This window comes from Acanthaster planci, linkage group LG12 (genome assembly GCF_054643075.1).
Source record: "Acanthaster planci isolate LZ-2023a linkage group LG12, COTS_SCS, whole genome shotgun sequence".
In the NCBI taxonomy this organism is placed as follows: domain Eukaryota; kingdom Metazoa; phylum Echinodermata; class Asteroidea; order Valvatida; family Acanthasteridae; genus Acanthaster; species Acanthaster planci.
In genome coordinates, this window is record NC_141788.1 from 2,254,858 (window position 1) to 2,274,414 (window position 19,557).

Below are 19,557 nucleotides of genomic sequence, written 5' to 3' on the forward strand. Positions count from 1 at the left end.
TGAACTTACAAAATCTTTTGTCAATTGTGACAGGGACACACAAAAAATGGACTCCTAAAAAACATAATAATCCTTCAAAGATTCTTATATTAAAGGCAGATGAAGTTTTCAAGCAGAAGGCACAGCTAGGAAAATGCTGCATTGACCTTTTTGGTGCTGTTAATTGACATAAAAGCACCAGGCACCAGAGTGGTTTTAAAGGAAGCTTGAATCTTGCATCTTCGTTGGAAAAAGCTTGGAAACCAGTGAAAGCTGGAATTAAATTAATACTTCCTTGGTCGCTGTAGGCATTGAGTGATGTGTGTTGCACTTCATCTCCAGGACACTTGATTCTTTATTTTTAGAAAACCATACACAACCATACATGTGCTGCCAAACAAGAATCTACGAAGAATTTTCTTTTGGCGACATTATAACCAAACAAACTCCGCAACCATCTGAATAATCCCTAGACTTGTATCAGTCTTGCTTTTAGCCCCGATTTTACTGTGTACCTTCCATTTCATTTGCAGATACTGAGGATCCTCAAATTACCTGCCCTTCACTTGGACCTGTTCGTACTGATCCTGGCTTGGACACTGCCAATGTAACCTTTGACCCCGCCAATGTGACTGATAACTCCATGCTGTCTATTACACCTGTAGCCGATCCAATGTCAGGTTCAATCTTTTCTATTGGTGACACTTCAGTACAGTTCAATGCTACAGATGATAGCGGGAATACTGCATCCTGTATGTTTACAGTGACAGTACAAGGTAAAATAAACCCAGTTCTTGTATCACATTTTGTTCAAGGATTATAAGTAAGATTGGAAGAATATCAAATTTTTTATATGAGATAACATTGGGATAAAAGGGATCTTTAATATTTCTAACGGGGGTATTTTGTCTTGTGTTTGCCATATTTTGTTAACACATTGTAATTCCCAGATTTTTTGGTATGGAACCCAACAGGAAAAGTTTTTATTTATCACCGCCTTACCAAAAAACTGATGGATACGAAATAAGAAAAGTACCTATGCTTTGTGGAATGTTTCCACTTTCATTTCTATTACAGATATGGAGAATCCTGAACTCAACTGTACCAATTTCACATATCCAACGTCACCTGGTTTGCCGTCTGCTTCCATAGACTTTATTGAACCTACAGCCACTGATAATGTAGAGGTGTCAGTCGTGAATTGCTTCAAGGATGGGAGTGGTGTAGGAGCTGTACTCAGTGTTGATATTGGTACAGAGAGTGTGAATTGTGTAGCTCGGGATAACAGCAACAATCTAGTCTCATGTGAATTCTTCATCACTGTTGAGGGTGAGTTTGCAAAATACATTCCTATAAGTGTTTAGAATTCTTATTAGGGTTTAATTATTTTTCCTCAATTGTTACTTGTCACTGTCTGTGTTGATAACTCATGAGTTAAATTACAGACGTGTGTGAAACTCGGCCGTGTCGAAGCAGTTGGTAAATCTGTTAAACACGAGGCAATTTTGGAATGGGTGTGGGGTATATTTTGTTGTGACTGTAGTTGGGTACATGGCATCAAGTTTCTCATTTTCCATTTTTGATTTTTTTTTTCACTTTACAGACACTGAATCTCCCAACATAACTTGTCCTGCCAACCAGAATGTTTCCACTGATGGTGGTCAAGATTTTGCCACATTAACCTTGCCCTCTCTGGACTCCAGTGTTGATAACTCAGGATATTTCACTGTCTCTGTTGATGTTGCTGGTACCCAGTATAACGTTGGTGACCCTGTTATGTTGAGTCTGGCAGAGGGTGTGCATTTGGTGGAATACACTGCAACCGATAATGCCACAAACAGTGAAATGTGTAACATGACTGTCACTGTTATTGGTAGGTATAATGTTCATTGAATATCAAAGCATAGGCTAACTGATTATTCTTAAGATTTAATTGCAAGGATCTTGAGTAGAACACTTCTAGTCCTTTCATAAGCGCCCAAGTTTTCCTGTCATACACGAATATCACTGCTGTTGGTACTTGTAGTGTTTGTTGAATATAATAGGAGACTATTCAAAGTGTAAGAGCTTGTGTGGAGTACCCCAAGTCCTTTCATAAGCCTCGAAGTTTTCTTTTAATGCTTGTAATTCTGTGAATCTTGCCTGATTATTTGTGACCCTTTTGATGATGAACTGCTGAATAGTTAGATTCATTTGGGAAGATACCAATCGGCTTTTCTGATACCAGTTTTCTAGGGGAGTTATTATCTCTCCAATATGCCTAGCCAAAAAAGTAATGAAGGTAAAACATTACATGAGACCGTGGAATGATGATCGTGATAAATAAGAAAGGGCCAAATCAGTCCAATTATAATACCCTACAACAGAAGTAAACAGAGAATCTTATACCTTCTAGTATTCTAGCTGAGTTTGTTTGAACTCCCTCGGTTGCTAGGTTAGTGTCAGGATTTGCTGTTTTTGTTGTCTTATTGTAACTATGTCTTGATATTTCATTGCAAGTATTTATTATAATAACCTGCTTTTAACCCATAATTGAAAGGCCCATCACTAAGACCACTTTGTCCATAGTTAATTTTGGCCGTATTGGTAATTTCATGAAATCGTGCTGGGATTTTGTTACAATTTGATTGTGTAAGTTGAATTCGATCACTGCAAAAGGTGCCCTGCCTGTCTGGCTGCATGTCAACTGAAGGGAAGTGTAACGTACTTCCAAGAGAGTAGATGTTGTCATGAGAACCCCCCGTCAGGGGCATGCCCACGGGAGGGAAAAAAATAACCGCTCACTCAGCATAGCAGATGTCCTCAGTCACTTTACAAGGAGGACGTTTATCCAGTCTGTAGGCCGTGAAAAGGCTGCTGTCTTGGCCCATGCTGGTCCAGCCCATGCCAAAAGAAAGCAACTTTCGTGAGACTGTCAGTGAATTTCCTGGCTGAAACAAAATCAAGCCTGTCTCAGTATCTAATCTTTCCAAGAGGAATCAGTGGGTCAGTTGCCAATCATTGCGGTCTGCAAAAGCTAAACCTGGATTTAATGGACTGTTTTTTCCTTTTCAGATGATGAGCCTCCGATAATAACCTGTCCCTCGATGGCAGATGATAATACACATCCAGGTTCACCAAACGGCACAGTAGTATTTGCCAATGCTACAGTCACGGACAATTCCGGAATGTCCATTGAACTTGTGGCGAATGCAACGTCCGGTGTGACTCTCTTCCCAATTGGTGACACCTTGGTGGAGTTTATAGCAACCGATAACAGTGGAAACAGTGCCAACTGCACTTTCATCGTCAGGATCCTGGGTAATACTGCGATACATGAAATAATGCTTTGGTTTCCTTTACTAAGTGAAAAGTCATGAAGGTTTTTATTTTCCACATGCAAATTGGAATGAAATGTAAACGGATCGTGACAATAATAGTAACAGTATTTGTTTACATCGTTCTAATCAGATATGGAAGCCCCAAGTATAGAGTGTCCAGATAACATCGTGGTGGATACAGACCCTGGACAGGACTATGCTAATGTGACTTGGTTTCCACCCAACGTCACCGACAACTCAGGGGAAGACATCATGCCTACCTTGTCTCGTGACTCTGGAGATCGGTTTGATATTGGCACAGTCATGGTCTCTGTTAATGCACAGGACAGTAGTAATAATCCCAATTTCTGCTTCTTCTCAGTCACAGTCCAAGGTAAGTGCATGCGTGTAAACCAGAGATCTTAAGTATGTAAGCCCTAAGTTAGATTTGGAAATAATCTGTTTTGACTGATTTAATTCATGAGAAAAATGACAGCTGTACCAAGAATGCTTTCATGCATCACAGCATTGAAGTGAAACATCCAAAACCAAATGACATTGAAGCATTTATCATCAAGGATTACATATCGTCCATTTGTTTTCCCAACTAGGGAGTACTGTGAGAAAGATCTTCTGCAGTCTCTAAAATGTGTCCAATTGAAGCAGTGCTTGATGTTGATGTGTGATTAATTTTGATGTTTTTGAAATGATTTTTTTTTTGAGTCAGGGTCAAATCTTGAAAATTTTGGGACCTATGCATTGATTTAGGAGGACATGTTCCTGTGCAGGAAAACACTAGAATTTTACTTGGTACTTCATCACAAAGTTTTAATAGATAAATGCCAATAACTGCACTAAAGAGTTGCACAGTACAAGTGAAAAAAAAGTCAGGTGCATATAATGTAATACAATTTGTTTTCTCTTTCACTTGCAGATAATGAGCCTCCTACCATTATGTGTCCAGCCAATCAAACTAATTCCACTGATTTCCGTGCTGCTGATGTCACACTTCCACTGCCTGATGCAGTCTCGGCTTCTGACAACGCAGGCCAATATAACATCACCATTGATGTCGCTGGTACAACATATCGTGTTGGTGACAGTGTGACCTTTGACCTGGCTACTGGTGAACATTTACTGCAGTACATCATTACTGACGATGCCATGAATAATGATACATGCGACGCGTACATCATTGTGATTGGTAAGTACCTTTTTTTACATTTCTCAAACATTCCAATATCACATTTTGATATACCAGTGGCTGTCACTTCAACACAGTGTCTCAGGTAGTCTGTTAAATAATTCTAACCATTTCCTTCTGCAGAGCTTTTTCCATCTTGATTATACAATACATGTGCAGACACGCTTAGCTCGCAGTTTAACTTGACTGTTAAAAGTTTAAAGTTTCTTTAACTGCCTTTTTAATGTTTGACTAAGACCAGGCAGCTCTTATGCAAAATAGGAGTTTTTGTATGAACCAGTTACTCTAACCCTAACAGCCCTGAATCCTCCAATTTTAATATGATTTTGCACACATCCTAGGGAGTTAGGGTTGACCAAAAAGGTGTCCCAAGGTCAGTTCCAGAACCAAACTCAGGGGATGCAATTTTGGGGCTTCAAAAAAATTTGGACAGTGTTTAATAGTAGCATTTTGTGGTCTTTCTTTGGGTTGGTGCAACATTTTAAAAAATTTATCACACACAAGAAGAAAAGAAAAACGTTCTCCTTTTTAGTTTTCAACAATATTTTTTGCTGAGTTGGGTTGGGCACATATACAGCCCCACTGGTTCCTCCCTGGATTTCCCCTTTGGTATGCCCCCCTCTTTTCCTGTCATGTATTACCCCTCAGTGACCCTCCTCAGTTCCCCCACTTATCCATGTCTGAACAGCATGCTACAGCCACTGGTAATCTCGATCCTTTTTATTTCCCCCAAGGCGTGCTTCAGTCAGATACTTGTAGAATCCACACGACATAATGCAGCATATTTTCCTTCTTTCTCTCTGTCTCTCCTGACCCAACAGACGAAGAGGATCCGGTTCTGGTGTGTCCCGGCGACGACTTGCTGGTTGTCCCTGATGGCCAGGTGAATGCCTCCATCACCTGGTCTGAGCCCTCGGTGACAGACAACTCGGGCAATGCCCTCATGGCGGTGGCCTCTCAAGAGAACGGCACTATGGTACCCATCGGTGAAGTGATCACCATTGTCTACAATGCAACCGACTCTGCAGGCAATGTTGGCTACTGCAATTTCACTATCACTGTGATAGGTGTGTAGCTTTCATTTCTAATACTGTTTGCAATTGAAATGTATCATCTCGGCACAAGTATAAGTCAGCATCGTTTAATTGTAATGAAAACAAGACTTATTTTGTTGACTGGAGGTTTCTCTAAAATGAACGCCACAAACCGTCTTTTGAGTTCCGATATTGCATTTGATGCACGGAGTGATTTTGCAGAACTTTATACAGCAGTGTCAACTTTCATTTACATCACTCAGAGAAGCTGCCATGTTTTTACATTGCATCGTGGGATACTTTTCCATGTAACTGGTTCTGTAGGTTATGCATGTGAAAGCACAGCACTCAGAGAAGCTGCCATGATTTTACATTGCATTGTGGGATACTTCCCCATGTGATTGGTTCTGTAGGTTATGCATGTGAAAGCACAGCACTCAGAGAAGCTGCCATGATTTTACATTGCATTGTGGGATACTTCCCCATGTGATTGGAGACTGTAGGTTATGCATGTGAAAGCACAGCGGAGATACAGTTGAATGCGCTGTACAGTTTGGATAGAACTGCAAGAGCAGGGATAATGATGATGTATGGCATATTGATCAGGCTGTCGGAGATAGTGGGCATTACCAGTTTCATTATTGTAAATAATGATCATGATGTTCATGATTATTTCTCCTTCCAGCCGTATTTGAATGGTTGATGTGATGACAGATTTTTTTAATTAAGGTCGTTTTTGTGCGTTGTGATTTTCCTACAGATAATGTGCCACCGGTTATCACATGCCCGAGTAATGTATCTAGACCAACAGCGTTCAACCAGTCATATGGCCCCGTCACCTGGGACCAACCCACAGTGACTGATAATGTTCCAAGAACGGTGACGGTCACATCCGACCATGTCAATGGCAGTAACTTTGACCTTGGAGATACAATAGTGACACTTACAGCCACGGATGCTGCCATGAATAATGACACCTGCCAGTTTAAGGTCACCGTCATTGGTGAGTGCCTGCCGCCATTCTAATTACGAACAGTGACCAATTTCTTTTGTACACATGGAAAGAAACTTATGTTTATGAATATAACAGAAATGAGTCTACTTTTTTTTGTAAAGATCTCTCTCATGGGACGCCATCTTTTGTAGGAAAATTGCTGCTGCATATACAGTGCCAACAGGTGCATGTTCACGTGCATTATGCTAAATGTTCAACGCTTGCCTGCGTGCTGATCCAAATACTTTTGAAATACGGCGCAGCTGATGCATGATGGAAAAATTTGAAGGAAAAAATACCGATGCACACGGCAATCTGCAGGAAGTGTCATTATTTGTGAGAGACCTGTTCTCTGTTTCCCCTGATTCAGATGAAGAGAAACCAGTTATTCTCAACTGTCCAGCCAGCTTCAACATCACCACAATTGGCGGACAGAGCTATGGGATACCAAATTTCACTGAGCCAACAGCCCAGGATAACTCTGGCTCCGTGACCATTGCCGGCCTGGGCCGGACAGGAAACCAGTTCCCAATCGGCCCTCATGCGATTGTGTACGTGGCGATAGATGACGCCAACAACAACGAAGTCTGTAGGCTGACACTTCTTGTGATTGGTGAGTGCAAACTGGAGATTGTGAAAAGTTCATAGAATCCTTTCTGCTGTGAATTATAGAAGGAAATGTTTGGCTCCAAATGTGTCTCTTTTGCCATTGGATCACATTTGATCTTCAAAGGAGCATTCACAGGATGAAGTATCGTGCTATTGTAGAAATATTTGAACCTTCCAAAAAGACGATGTAACAGCGTTGGTGCTCGTCATTTTTTCATCCTTCTCAGATGCGTAAAGAAGTGAAAATACTTATCTTTCAAGGCAGCTGTGAGTTGTATTTTCCTAGTGTGTCAAAGAGTCGCAGCTGAAATCCATCATGACACTCGACAATTTGTTTTGCAGATGAGGAAAAACCCACTCTCCAAGCACCATCGCAGTGCCCCACAGACATTGTGGTATTCATACAAGACATGAATTCAGACAACACCACCGTCATGTGGACCGAGCCCGTCTTTGTAGACAACTCTGGAATGGCCCCCACGGTGACGGTGACCCCACTCACCAACAACTCACCCTTCCCAGAGGGTAACACCACCGTGACCATAGCAGCAGCAGATACAGCGGGCAACACTTTGGAGTGTGTCTTCTTGGTGACCGTGAATGGTGAGATGTTAAACTGTGAGAAGCAATGACATCATATAAGAGAAGCAAATCATTCTGTGTGATGGGTGGTTTTGCAATGGGGGAGGGTACCATCAATGCCAATCTCAGAACAGGGGTCAATTTCATAGAGCTGCTTGAGCACAAAATTTGCTTAAGCGGGAAAAAAAAACCTTGCTTAAAAAGCAAAGGTTACCAGCTCAAAATCTAAGTGATTGTTATGCTCACCCAAAGACATTTGAATACCATTCCAAAACAATATACATCACATGGAGTTTTGGCTGGTAACCTGCTTTGTCAAGCAAGGTTTTTTCATGCTTAAGCAAATTTTGTGCTTAGGTAGTTCTATGAAATTGGCCCTAGTTCATGAATACTTAGGGAACCAGGTCATTCTATCATAATAGTAACTAAATTTTTTCTACTTGAATTGACCAGAAGGAAAGAAATCAGTAGACAAACATTATACCAAACAAGTTGAATTTGTTCAAGAAGATAACATTCACGTAAAGCAATCACAGGAAATCATCGATAGCAGTGTCCTCTCCGCTTAAGAAGTATTTATGCTTTTACTTTGTTTGCCCCATTGGCTTCCGTCGTTTCAATTTTTTTATAATAAAATTGTGATGAGTTTTCTTCACACTTATGTATCTCTTCTTTTTTAGTACATTGCGTATGTATTGAATTGTGGAATGACAGTTCAAAGTCGATTTTGTGTTTCACCTTCCAGTGTTTGATATGACCCCACCCACATTAAGCCCATGCCCACCTTGGTTTGCTCCCGTGATGACTGATCCCGGCTCAGACACGGCCTCACCTTTTGATTTTGGCGTTGCCGCCAATGACTCCGGAAGTGGCGTGGAGAGTGAGGTCCTGTCCGTGAGCGAGCCTTTGGCCATTGGTGACAATTTTGTGTCCCTGTCAGCCCGCGACTTTGCAGGCAACGTCGGTTACTGTAACTTCACTGTGACTGTGACTGGTGAGTTGATACCTTGTCCTTGGCGTCCATGTTCAACATTTTATACTGTCCACAGTCAAGAACTGGAGACATTCAAATTGGTGAAACTTGAAAAGAACATGATCACACTTTTGGAGGTAACATTAACATCTTCTTTGCTTGATGTCCAAATTTTTGGCAGTCATGGAAATTTTCATTTCTTATTGTCATTCAGATGCCGAACGGCCCAATATTACTAGTTGTCCGGGAAACGACACCGTCTCTACCAGGCTTGACAGTCCCTATGGGTTCCCCACCTGGATGGATCCTACCGCCGTAGACAACTCTGGTTCCGTCATGGTAAATTGCTCCAAACAGTCTGGAGATGCGTTTGATATTGGAAATACGACCGTCGTTTGCACAGCCGAGGATCCAAGTAATAACACAGATATGTGTTCATTCATCATTACAGTTGAGGGTGAGTTTCTCAATATTAAGACGTGGGAGTTAAATGCTTAGAAAGGAACTTCTTGATGACAGTGTTTACAATCATTTCATGAATTGACTTTGCTCCGCAGAATGGATCATTTACACATTCATGTATCAATAAATTGTTTCCATTGTACTAATGTCAAACATTCATTGTTTATTTCGCACATTTCCACCTGATTGAATGCCTGCATCACCTGTGAATTGGAATTTCATGTTTGGTGGCTTAGAATCTGTTGACCTCAGCGGCATGGATTATAATGCTATTTTTGTTGAATAGCTACACAATGGCATGAATAATTCAATGATATAATGGATGGTCCACCAATCAGATGGCAGGAATTTATTCAGGCCTTGTGTGTGGAGAAAGGCTGTACACTTTATGTGTTCAATTGTTTTGTATGTGACAGATAACCAGTCTCCTACTGTGACATTCTGTCCGGGAAACATTAACAAGCAGACTGACCAAGGCCTAGCCACAGCCATCACGACTTTTGGACAACCGACAGGAGCAGATAACGATGGGATACCAATTGTCCCAGTCGGTTCCCACACAAATGGTTCTGCATTTGACCTTGGAGTAACCCAAGTCTCGTTCTCCTTCATGGATTCCAGCGGTAACGTTGCATATTGCAACTTCACCGTCACAGTCGTAGGTGAGACATCCACTTAATGGAGCAAATGTTGGTAATTGCAGGCGTTAGCAAAATATGTGAAAAATCGTGTTACAGTCTACAGGATAACATGTTCACTGCCAATAAAGGATCACTCAGTAATCGCTAATATTGTTTGCGGCAACTCTTCCTGTTACCTCAGCCAGCAGTATACAGCTAGTCAAAAATCACTCTACCGTATATTTGTCACCAACAGACTTTTTCATATCTGTGTCTGCCCTTTGCTCAGTGTTCCATTGGAAAGATTATAATCAAGGCCACATCAAAGTCATACTGAATGATTTTTACCCATCGATGTAAATTTTGCTCCCTCCCCCCCAAAAAAAATATACTTAAGATGGAGTGATAAGCTGGAACTGTCTGTCAGCACAAAGTTTTCCAGAGCAAAACTGTGATGATGATGATGATGATGATGATGATGATGATGATGATGATGATGATGATCATGATCATGATCATGATCATCATCATGATCATGATCATGATCATGATCATCATGATCATGATGATGATGATGATGATGATGATCATGATGATCATGATGATCATGATGATCATGATCATGATGATGATGATGATCATGATCATGATGATCATGATGATGATGATCATGATCATGATGATCATGATCATGATAAATGTTTGTTTCAATGCCTGAGCAGATGGCGAGCCGCCAACCGCTGGTGATACATGTCCCAACGACACCATGGTCTTCACTCCCACCGGCAGGCCAACTTCTCCGGTGCTGTGGACTCCTCCAACACTTACGGACAATGTCGGAGTTGTCAACACTACCAATACACACTCGTCCAATGATGAATTCCCAATTGGCATAACACCTGTGGTGTACACAGCTACCGACGCTGCCGGCAATGTTGGCAGGTGTGAATTTATGGTCGAAGTGCAAGGTAATTTATGTCTCACACCATGCCCTCTCAATTGATATCGTTTCCACGCAGAAGAAATGACTCATGGCAGCGAACTGAACCTTTGCATCACAGAGTGGTTCATTACTCATTTCATCTTGTGAATTCTGTCTAACTGGACCATTTCTGGAAACTGGAGCTAGGTAGTGGTTAAAAAACAAGAAAAGAAAACACAGAAAAAACTAACCCCAAAAATACTGTTGCTATGCATTTAATGATATTCTCAACTTATTCAAACTGTCCATTGTTCAACAGATACGGAGGACCCCGTGTTTGACCTGTGCCCCTTGCCTATCCGTCAGCCCACTGACCCATCAGAACCCTTTGCCACAGTCTCCTGGACAGTGCCCAACGTGACTGACAACTCCAATAACATCGCGTCCATGGACGCCAGCCATCAGCCCGGGCAAACTTTCCCCATAGGATCACACACTGTCACCTACACTGCTGTGGATCAAGACAGTAACATTGGCACGTGCAGCTTTGCAGTCGTAGTCTTTGGTAAGGATTTTTCTTTTCTTTTTTCTTTTTTTTACTTCATTTTATTCTGCTGTAATACGGGCGATTCACGACAGTGCGCCACCAAGAGTTTGCAAAGTGTTGGCCAATTATAACTTGCGAGATCTGTCGACCCTTTCCAAACGTGCATTTGGTCGACAGATTTTGCGCATTGTGATTGGCCAACGCGTTGCAAACTCTTGGTGGCGCATTATTGTGAAACGGCCGCATTGGTATCGATGAGAGATTTTGGCAAAAGTGACTAACACTGTAGTTATCAAATCTGAAAGGGTAAGAAGGCTGTTAGTGAATTATATTCAAACCTCAACTTTTGTCTATTTTGCGTAGATAATGAAAATCCTGTCGTGGAGAACTGTCAAAGTAATGTCACACTATATGTGCCGTCCAACTCAACCCAGCTGAGTGCAAGCTGGCCATTTCCCAATGCCACTGACAACGCAGGACCACCTACGGTCTTCAACGCCACCTACACAGAAATCACAGTGGTCAGCCGGAGTCCTGTTAACGTTACCATTGACTGGCAAGTTGGGTTTGAAACGGTTACCCTCTTCCACATCGGATGCTATCGGAGTGTCATCAGAGTACAGGATGACGCTGGCAACGTTGTCGAGTGCATCACCACAGTGTGGATTTTTGGTGAGTATGTGGATCAAAGGGCGGCAAGTTGTCAATTGCATCAACTCAAGGCCCCAACTATTTCAACTGCAACATCTTGTTTTTGAGTCGGACTCAAGGTTGAGTCAAACAAAGTTCCTGATCCTTCTACAGCTGTGCTTCATACATATACATGTATGTGTAAGAGACATATAGGCTCATTTAATTAATTCATTCATTATTTATTCATTTAAAAAGCGCAAATTTCATATAGACATGTTCAAATGCGCTGTACAATGAAGACATTAAGCGTGGAACAATGAATACATTTAAACATGGTTGAGCCTATGGCATACAAGGGCACCTCGGGCAGCCGCCAAACGACCCACATTCACCAACATCAGTAAACAGTAAAGAGGAGACAGTAAGAAGCAGGTACAGTTTAGAGGTGGGAGGAAAACCCCAGAGGAATATTCTGGGTAAAACCCACGAAGTCAGGTAGGGACAGAAAACCCAATCCACTTGTGGACCGGGCCAGGAATTGAACCCGGGACCACAGAGATGGAAGGCGAGGAAAGATCTACCTTGCCAACCTGACTCCCAGGAGACTCCGTTCTGGAACCACAATTGCGTGTTCTTAAGCACTTCATGTCAGATTTTCTTCCCCAAAACAGCTGCTGAGGAGGGTTTTTTCATTAATTCTTCAACCTTGCAATTTCACAACACATTGATACATCGACCATGGGAGTGAGCCCCCACAGGGGATGGGGGTGCAAGTTGCCGATTTTTTTTCATTTAAATTTTTTTGTAGAGTTTGAAAGTGCCAACACTTCTGAAGTTGTTCCACCAACCGCGGGGGGGGGAGGTTGCATGGCACTGAGGAAGTTTTTCAAATGGAACATTGGGCCATCATTTTTGGAAACAAAATTCCATTTTGTTCTGACCCAAAACCTGGATATGCCACAAACCAAAATAAGGTTGTTCCTTGCATAAACCACCTGACCTAAAGGATCGCACAAAAAGTACATTGAATCAGTACAAGAGGTGGTTTGTGTTGGACATAGAGATGGTAAAATCCAACAAAACAGCGTTGTCTGTGAGATCTTTGAGACCATTTCAGTTTTTGTTCCAATATTATATAAGTCTTATAAAAGCAACCATTTGACTTGTTTGTGGGCCTTTGCAGATTTAATCCCGCCTGTGTTTGACGTTTGCCCCCCTGTACTCGATGTAAGCTATCCAACCGACTTGAACCTCCCATCAGCCGTCGTTAATTGGACTCCACTTAGTGCCACTGACAACACCGGGGGACCTGTAACACTTGTCCGTAGCCACATGACAGGGCAGGCGTTTGACATCGGGGTGACAACAGTGACGGTGAATGCTACCGATGAAAGTGGCAACCTGGCGACGTGCGTCTTCAACATTACTGTGGTCGGTAAGGCTCAACACTGACGCGTGAGATTTAGTTACATTTTGCTATGTGATATAGATCAATCTAATGACAGCTGAGTTGCTCTCATGTAGATATGCAAGCACTTGGGTTCGCCTTCGCCAAACGGAGTAACCAAGTGTGTATGGGCCTCGTGTTTAAGGGCACATGCGGCCTGTACAGGACTACCTTGTAATTCTGCTGGGTTCCAGCAGACATCAGTGCCTGTAAATATCCCTCTGGTCTGCTTTTTGGCCATGCCTTGTTGACTTCACTGTGTGTTATCTGTAAAAGGACGTTCAATTTGAATACTTTTTCTTGGTTGCTAGATGAGCAACAACCCAACGTGACCTGTCCTTCTGACTTTGAGGTTTACACGAATCCGCAGTCCAATGTCAGCACTGGTCGCTGGTCTCTACCTAGTGATGCATTTGATAATTCCAATTTCTACGTGGAATCATCTTCGCGGGATCCCGCGGACCCACTCGGCGTTGGGAACCATCACGTGTCCTACAATGTTACAGACCGTGCTGGCAATCAAGCTTCATGCAATTTCTACATTACCGTGCGTGGTAAGCAGCCCTCATTGACTAGTTTAGTTTGGTATACAATTGCTAACTGTCCCACTGTGGTTTATCATGTCGCACCTGAGACAAATATAAGGATGTTCCAGATCTCTCTGTTGTTGCCTACCGTTTTCGTAAGCAGTCCAAGTTTGAAGCAAGTTCACTCTTTGGTTTCTTTGGTTGACAACAGCTTTTGCTCTAGCATGCACAATTTCTCAATTAGTGCCGAAGAGAGGGGTATTTTTATTCAGTGTTCTGTAGTATTATGAAGTAGTGTTTGAAAAGTTGCGTGAGATTTGTTTGACACTTTGTGTATTATTCTTGTACTTGATGGGCCACCGTAGTTGGCCAACCGCCGGTGGACAAAAACTGCAACTCTGATGCAGCAAGAGCAATGAAGGGTCTTTTGTGCGTCCACAAAGGAGGAAAAACATGTCCTACATCAAAGCAGTCAACAATTGTTCTGTGATATCATGCCAAGAAAAATAAGATCAAGGCTGTAACTTACTTTTCATAATATGAATTCGGTCACCAGAGTGTCGTTGCCTGTTTGATAGCTGTGATTACTATTGGAGCAATCTGTTTGCAGCTTCTGAACGTTCATGACGTTTCCACAAAACGTACCCAAATTCTTTCCGTATTTCTCCCCAACTCAACTTTGCTTTCAGACAATGAGAATCCCTACTTCGAGCCGTGCCCCGTTTCTTTCTCCTCACCCACGGACCCGCAGGAGAGCACTGCCAACGTGACGTGGCTCCCAGTCATAGCGATGGACAACGTCGGGGTCCAGGAATTCAACTCCAGCCACCAGCCAGGGGACTTATTCCAAATTGGTGACACACTCGTTACGTACAACGTCACCGACACTTCAGGGAATCAGGGCTCCTGTTCATTTGTTGTGACTGTTGAAGGTAACCATTTAGTAATCTATCTACTCCAGGCTAAGCACATATGTAGCTCTAAGATTTTCCCTTTTTCAATGAACATGGCTATCAGCGTCTCCTGTCGATGGATTTGGATCATACCTTCAATTGGGCACTCTTGTGAATGACAGTAGTTAACAGATGAACAAGTCAAGAATGTACACCGGTTAGGAACGGATTTTGAGGAATGTTCGGAATGTTCGCAGGAATGAAAACCTCTGATTTTGTCATACAATTGTTGAATACTATATGCAGAGAATATGATTTGCTGTTTTTTTTTCACCACTTCCAACCATGGATTTTCCAACTGTTACTTGCTGTGGTCCGGCTATCATGTCTGTTTTTTTTTTCTTTTCTCACAGACACGCAGCCTCCATCTATCACTTGCCCTGGTCCTGCCATTATCACCAACACGGACCCTGACCAGAATGTCGCTAACGTGACATTCACTGCTGCCGCCGCTGACAATAGCGGGGAGTGGACGTTGTCATGCACCCCTCCCTCTGGTTCCAACTTCTCCATCGGGGCGGACAGTGTCATGTGCGTCGCCACCGATCCATCAAATAATCCTGCCAGCTGCTTCTTTGCAGTGGTGGTCTCAGGTGAGTGGTTATCTCTGTTGTCACATGCTCTCGAGGGAATCATACTTGCAGATTTTTAATATCTGTCTCACCATAAAGAAACGATAGGCAGATCCTGGTTTTTCCTCTGAGCATTGGAATTCCTTCGAGGTGCTATGCGATCTTCAAAAGCTATGTAGTGCCATGGCAACGTTGAAAATTGGCATATTGTACTGTTGCTTGTAGGGTAACCCGTCTACTTTGAATAGTACCGGCCACTGTTGGGGTGGAACCCTACTTGTGAGCAGATTAAACTTGCTCACACACCACAAGTACAGTACACATTCAATGCTAAGAATACAGTATCACCTCATTAGACAAGCATGCCACATGCAAACCAGACAGAAATGATTTCACGTTCTAAGTTTAATTCAGGTCATGAGGGTAGTTTTGAATCTAACAGCTATAGTTTGACCAAACGTTAACTTTAGAAGCTTGTCTTCAGAATGATGACTGGATATGCTACGTATCGACATAAATTTCTGTTCTTGTGAAATCTTTTTGCGTGATTTTGGAGAGTGGTCATTCATGATATCCTAGATTCATTGAACAGAGAATTGATCTCTTGAATCTTAAACTTGCTTACTTTACAGATAATCAGGAACCGGTTTTTCAGAACTGCCCCTCTAATGTCATACTCAACGAGCCTCTGGAGAGCTTTTTTGACAACTTCACCATCGCCGTCAACTGGACACCACCTGTTGTGACTGACAATGTCGGAGTTGTCCAGTTGGATGTAACAAATGAACCGGGCAGTGTCTTTGGCATTGGTAGTCACAGTGTCACCTACACAGCAAGGGACGAGGCCAATAACATGGCAACTTGTCAGTTCAACGTCATCGTTAACGGTACAGTTGTACATTATATGACTTCTGGTCATGTGTGGTGTGTGCATTCGGCATTCACCTCTCAAAAGATTTGTGTGTTTAGAGAAACCAAATACTAACCACATGAAATAGTTTTTCCCAAAAGAGTGCGTTCGTATGTTACCCCAGCTCCAAAGCTGTACTGTCAACCATTTCAGTACGTGTATCACATTAATCAACTAAGCACCACATATTATTCTGCGAAATAGCTCTACAGTGCAAAAAAGAGACTGAAAAAGTGACATTTCAAGTTAAGATTTCCACTGCGGGGAATCGATTGCAGTGGAAAATCTCTAAAAGTTGGTTTCTTGAATGGTTCACTTTCATGTGGTGCAAAATTGAGGGCATTTTTTTAAAAAAATGAAAAGGGTAAGGCTCTTGTTTTTTTTCAATCGGCTTCCATCTCTCAGACTGCAAAGACTTCTCATGAATTTATGGCACTTCACTGTACAAACTGCGCTCTATTGCCTCTGGTGTCATTTCTCCAAATTTTTACCAGAGCACCCATGGGAAACAAACCAAAAGCACTTGTTCACGTAATGCATGGTTGAGGAAGTTTGCATAGGTTATAATATGACATTTGTCAGCCTAATGAAACCTATTGAACATTTTATAATCTTTCTGTGTGTGGTTTCCTTGCCAATTCAAGTGGCCACTGGACATCTCAAAGGTGCAGAGTCTTGTGTGATGTCACCAATAAGATACAGTACTGTGGCATAAAATGAAGAGTCCCTCAACCGATGATACCATCGTTAAGACAACACAATTCACCAATTCGCTGCTTTCTTCATGCAGACGTGCAGCCGCCTGTGATAACAGGCTGTCCCATGAACCTACCCCGTTTCCCAACTGACCCCGGCCTGAATATTTCCAGAGCAACGTGGATGGAGCCCCAGGCCTCGGACAACTCAGGCACTGTAACCCTGACCTCCAACTACGTTAGGGGTGATGCATTCTCTGTTGGGAATACCACAGTGGTGTACACGGCCCTGGACGACAGCGGTAACTCCGTCAACTGTAGCTTTGTGATCCAGGTCTATGGTACGTGCCGGAATTAATCCTACTAAAATGCCTGTCATAGCCACCGATGGTATTTGCATGCCTACACCAGCCTGGGTTTGAAAATGCAAAATCCCTATTTTGGTCTGTACCCTAAGAGCTGTTTTAAAAAACCAGACCACTGTGTTGTACAAACACTGTGTTTCCACTTGATTCACCAATTGGGGGATCTGATCCACCTATTGCCAAATTGTCCGATCAGATCCCCCAATTGGTGGATCAGATCCGGCAATTGTGTGTAGTGGGAACACTAACCGTTATAAGGTGGATCAGGATCAGATCCACCTTTCTTGATCCTCCTCTGGAGCACGATGCAGATCCCGCAATTGGTGGATCAGATCCTGCAATTGGTGGATCACGATCAGATGGGAATGCAAAAGGTGGATCTGATCCGGCAATTTGACCTGTCAACATCCGTTCGTGCACGAGTGGCGCGAAACTTTTTTGAAATTAGTATCCACAGTGGTGCGTAATCAAAGATGACGTACCAAAAACTTAAACACAATTGCTGTTACACTGAGCCTGTCTTTTTGCTATGTGCAATCAACACAAACACACATGTGTCTGTTGTAGATGACTTGTGTTCTTTAATGCCCCTTTAAGGCCGTGTGTTTGCAAGGTCAATATAGGAAATCCTTCACGTCGTCATGCTGAACGATATTCCTGTTGTGAGAATGCAGTGCAAAGCAGCTGCCGATCATTTGAAGTCTAAGTCCAATGTCCTCGTGTATTCACCTTCATGTAGATAACCAGCCTCCAGAGTTCACTGGCTGCCCCATTCAGGGAGTCACCAATGACACAAGTCTGAGGAGTGATCGAGGAGTAGCGTGGTGGACCGCACCACAACCTACAGATAATGTTGATGTCGCCAGTGTACAGTCAGACTACCAGCCAGGAAGTAGCTTCCCGTTGGGTCCGACTGTCGTCACCTATAATGCGACTGACACGGCGGGACTGATGGCCCAGTGTTCGTTCACGGTGCTGATCCAAGGTTGGTTTTTCGCATCTGTTCTCATGTCTAGAGCATTCCAAAAAACCGTTTTCCTTGAAATCAAGTGTAGCCAAAGCAAAGTGGCAGTGGGGCCTGTGCAAGTCTTTTTCACATTAAACATCCATCACTTGAAATGATTCTTTTAGGCTTTGATCTCATGTCTGAGAACTACATGACTCCTTGAAATGTTGGCGGGAAACCTATTCTTTGAACCGTCGACATTTCAAGTGAAAAGCACACTCGCATGAATGAAATAGGTGAAGGAGAAGGCTACACAGCTTTGATGTCAAGAATTATTTGCAAATTTGTATCACTGACAAGTGACCTGACATCTTATTTTTGTGTTTATGTTCACTTTTGGGTTGAGTGTGAGCCGGCATGGGTGGAAATCTCTCCTCAATCGTGGGGGGGATATCAATTTACACTTTTTTTGTGCAAATCATTTTTATTATCTTAGGGAGCATTTCATAATTACAGAAGGCGGTATTTACTGCGGTACCGCTGTATTTTTGCGGTACCAGCATTAAGCCCTTTCGGGTAACTAGTGCGGTGCCGCTAAAAAACCAGCGGTACCGCAGTAAATACCGCCTTCAACAATTATGAAACGCTCCCTTATTCCATTTATTTAAACTCAAAAGGCAAAATCCTCAATCCATCAATTCCTTTAGTATTTTGTTTTCCTTAAAACATTGGAGGGGACATTTGACATTGTGTCTCCCCGTACTAAATTCACGGAGGGGACATGTCCCCCTTCCCCCCGCCAGATTTCCGTCCATGTGAGCCACCACTTACAGTGATTCTGTACATCCAATTTGCTCGCAACTTACTTAGACAATGAGATGCCAGTAATTGAGTGCCCAGCACAAGTATCTGTCAGCACCTTCACCCATCAAGGGGGCACGAATGTAACTTACCCCACCGTCAATGCCACGGACTACGCCAGCGGCCTCAGTACGCTGAGCTGCAGCATGAATTCCGGCGCCTACTTCCCGATCGGCTCTAATAATGTCATCTGCACTGCCGAGGATCGGGCTAACAACATGAGAGTCTGCATCTTTGCCGTGATTGTGGTCGGTGAGTGTCACGTGTTGCTCACCTAATTATTTTTTAATTGCTTGTAAAAGCAATCATGCTGCATTTTTGTGTGAAGAGATCTGTTTATAAATGTACTCATGTTCAAGTGTCTGAAAGGGTCGCTTTCTATAATGGAAATCATAATGCCTTCAATTTTTTAGCATTTTTCCG

The 19,557-nt window shown here is 42.7% G+C and overlaps 1 protein-coding gene across 3 annotated transcripts in view; it reads left to right on the top strand.

Moving 5' to 3' along the window:
• Positions 1-19,557, top strand: part of LOC110989561 (uncharacterized) — a 62,875-nt gene that overhangs the window by 21,692 nt on the left and 21,626 nt on the right. For all 3 annotated transcript variants that reach the window (XM_087143764.1, XM_087143763.1, XM_087143765.1), the window contains 24 exons: positions 513-755; positions 1,057-1,308; positions 1,583-1,852; positions 3,034-3,279; positions 3,430-3,672; positions 4,213-4,482; positions 5,304-5,549; positions 6,277-6,519; positions 6,881-7,123; positions 7,462-7,722; positions 8,447-8,695; positions 8,889-9,131; positions 9,553-9,798; positions 10,479-10,724; positions 10,998-11,243; positions 11,589-11,897; positions 13,042-13,293; positions 13,617-13,859; positions 14,522-14,764; positions 15,139-15,378; positions 15,990-16,244; positions 17,058-17,303; positions 18,067-18,312; positions 19,144-19,386. In XM_087143764.1, coding sequence (XP_086999890.1) covers positions 513-755; positions 1,057-1,308; positions 1,583-1,852; positions 3,034-3,279; positions 3,430-3,672; positions 4,213-4,482; positions 5,304-5,549; positions 6,277-6,519; positions 6,881-7,123; positions 7,462-7,722; positions 8,447-8,695; positions 8,889-9,131; positions 9,553-9,798; positions 10,479-10,724; positions 10,998-11,243; positions 11,589-11,897; positions 13,042-13,293; positions 13,617-13,859; positions 14,522-14,764; positions 15,139-15,378; positions 15,990-16,244; positions 17,058-17,303; positions 18,067-18,312; positions 19,144-19,386 — 6,024 coding nt within the window. The remainder of the gene's footprint in view (positions 1-512; positions 756-1,056; positions 1,309-1,582; positions 1,853-3,033; positions 3,280-3,429; positions 3,673-4,212; positions 4,483-5,303; positions 5,550-6,276; positions 6,520-6,880; positions 7,124-7,461; positions 7,723-8,446; positions 8,696-8,888; positions 9,132-9,552; positions 9,799-10,478; positions 10,725-10,997; positions 11,244-11,588; positions 11,898-13,041; positions 13,294-13,616; positions 13,860-14,521; positions 14,765-15,138; positions 15,379-15,989; positions 16,245-17,057; positions 17,304-18,066; positions 18,313-19,143; positions 19,387-19,557) is intronic.